Genomic DNA, 2,018 nt, shown 5'->3' on the forward strand with positions numbered 1-2,018 from the left:
TGGGAACAACCTCAGATAAAGACTGGAAAGACTGGAAGGTCTTTATGCAAATGATACTTACCTGGGAAGAAAAGAATAAAGATGCAAAGAGACAATTTTTATCAAAGTTTCGGTTGATAGATTTAGCTGATAAATCAGATGCTGATAGAATGCAACAAATTACTAACAGTCAAATCAGAGGTCAGTTTGTTCAGAAATTTTTAACATATTGTGATATATCAGCATTTTATGAAACTTAGTACTCAGCATTTTTGTTAATCATACAATGTTTTGATGTTCTTGGGCTTTGAGTATTTGACTTGGCTTGAGCAAAACACACGGCTCTTTGACTTATTGTTATGCTTTTCCCTTTATTATAACACTTTATGTGGATTGTTTTTATCATAATTTGTCACAATTTATGATTAGGTTATTACAGATTACAAGGAGACACACCTAAAATTCAACATTTAAAAAGTGATTCTGTTGAAAAAGATGAGACAATAGCCAAAATCAAGAAGCAGGTAAAATCTTTTAAAGATGTTGGAGTACAGTTTGATTACATGGGTAAGATTACATTGTGCTTTTATAATGTTACATGTAACAGATAGCAGAGAAGAAGATATTCTCAATTCAAGGAGACAAACCTCAGTTGATAAACTGGGAGGATTTTGGTTTGAGAATTAGTTTAGAAGACTGTAGCTTATCACCTTCACAGACAGTAGAAATAGAAGTGATTGCTCTTATAGGAGGACAGTTCCAGTTTCCTAAGAATACTATCCTAGTCAGTGCTGTGTATGCAGTATCACTCTCAAAGCCTCTCCTGAAACAAATAAAATTAGAAATACAGCATTGTGTTGATTTATCAAGGCAACCAGCTCTTAGTCGTTATCTCAAGTTTGCTATAGCTCCATTAAGCCACACACCCAGTCTTCCTTACCAGTTCTCAATAGTTGAGGGAGGAGAGTTTAAACCTGTTAGTTGGTATGGATCCATTCAGCGTAAAGAGTTCTGTTTGGTAGCTATTTTTGGGGAGAAACATCTACCCAAATCATCAACTAATGGAGATGAGTCAGAGGAAGAGGAGGAGGAGCAAGAGGAACAAGCAGAAGAGGAAATTGAGGAGGAAGTGGAAGATGGTGATAGTGATTCATCCAGTGATTCTGATAAGACTAAAAATCCACCAGGAGGTAGCAGTGGAGGACAAGGTCAGTAATACGTCAGTGAGTGTGTAATAGTATATAATGAACTGAATCTATTCCACTATAATAGGAGAGTCTACTAATAATAAGGGAGTAGAGGAAGAGGAGACTGGAGGTCAGCCATTACATGAGGAAGGAAATGAAGAGCAAGATACATAGGCGGCGGCAGGGTCGGGCATGGACGGGCAATGCCCGACCAAAAATTTTGACCGGAAATGAAAATTTAGTTAATGACATCATTTTTAGTCATAAATAATTACCATGGCTAGCAAAAGACAGTCATTTCTGCTTTCCTTTGTCAACAAGCCTTCCAAGAGGACCAGGACTAGCACTTTACAGGTTGGATAGAGCTTTACATATAAAATAGGGGGCCTTTTAGGTGCATTTTTATGCTTTATCATATTGTATGCGTGCGTTGAGTATACGCCCTAGCCTCGCGTAGCCAGCCCCTCCCTCAACGGGAGGGTCTGGTCGAATGAGTGTAGATCGTTCGTTCTACTTCACCCCAAAACAGGGTGAACCGGATGTGGTTGTAGTAGGCGTTACCTTAATCCTCGTGGTACATCAGATGCTCTTACTCGAGCTAAAAAACTCTGGCACTAACGCAGAGAAAAGAAGCAGAAGAGAAGCTGTTTAGCCATCCAGACAAAAATTGTAGCCTGCTCTCTCCAACAGCCTTGCCAACAACAGATAGAAGATATTTAACCACGTGTTGCATAAAGTATGCGGTGGTGAACAAACATAATACGGACTTATTTAATTAATCACGGAGAACGAATGATGTACACTCATTCGACCAGACCCTCCCGTTGAGGGAGGGGCTGGCTACGCGAGACT

At 39.3% G+C, this 2,018-nt stretch overlaps 1 protein-coding gene across 1 annotated transcript; it reads left to right on the forward strand.

Annotated features, from left to right (window-relative positions):
• The first annotated feature begins 12 nt into the window (after nucleotides 1-12).
• On the forward strand, nucleotides 13-1,694 carry LOC109591831 (uncharacterized). The gene is made up of 4 exons (XM_020007458.1): nucleotides 13-180; nucleotides 409-546; nucleotides 591-1,187; nucleotides 1,252-1,694. Exons 1-4 carry the CDS (start codon nucleotides 45-47, stop codon nucleotides 1,338-1,340), a joined length of 960 nt encoding a protein of 319 aa, XP_019863017.1. The 5' UTR covers nucleotides 13-44; the 3' UTR covers nucleotides 1,341-1,694.
• The last annotated feature ends 324 nt before the right edge of the window (nucleotides 1,695-2,018 follow it).

Source organism: Amphimedon queenslandica, unplaced genomic scaffold (genome assembly GCF_000090795.2).
Source record: "Amphimedon queenslandica unplaced genomic scaffold, v1.1 AMPQUscaffold_7121_Cont20924, whole genome shotgun sequence".
Taxonomy (NCBI): Eukaryota; Metazoa; Porifera; class Demospongiae; order Haplosclerida; family Niphatidae; genus Amphimedon; species Amphimedon queenslandica.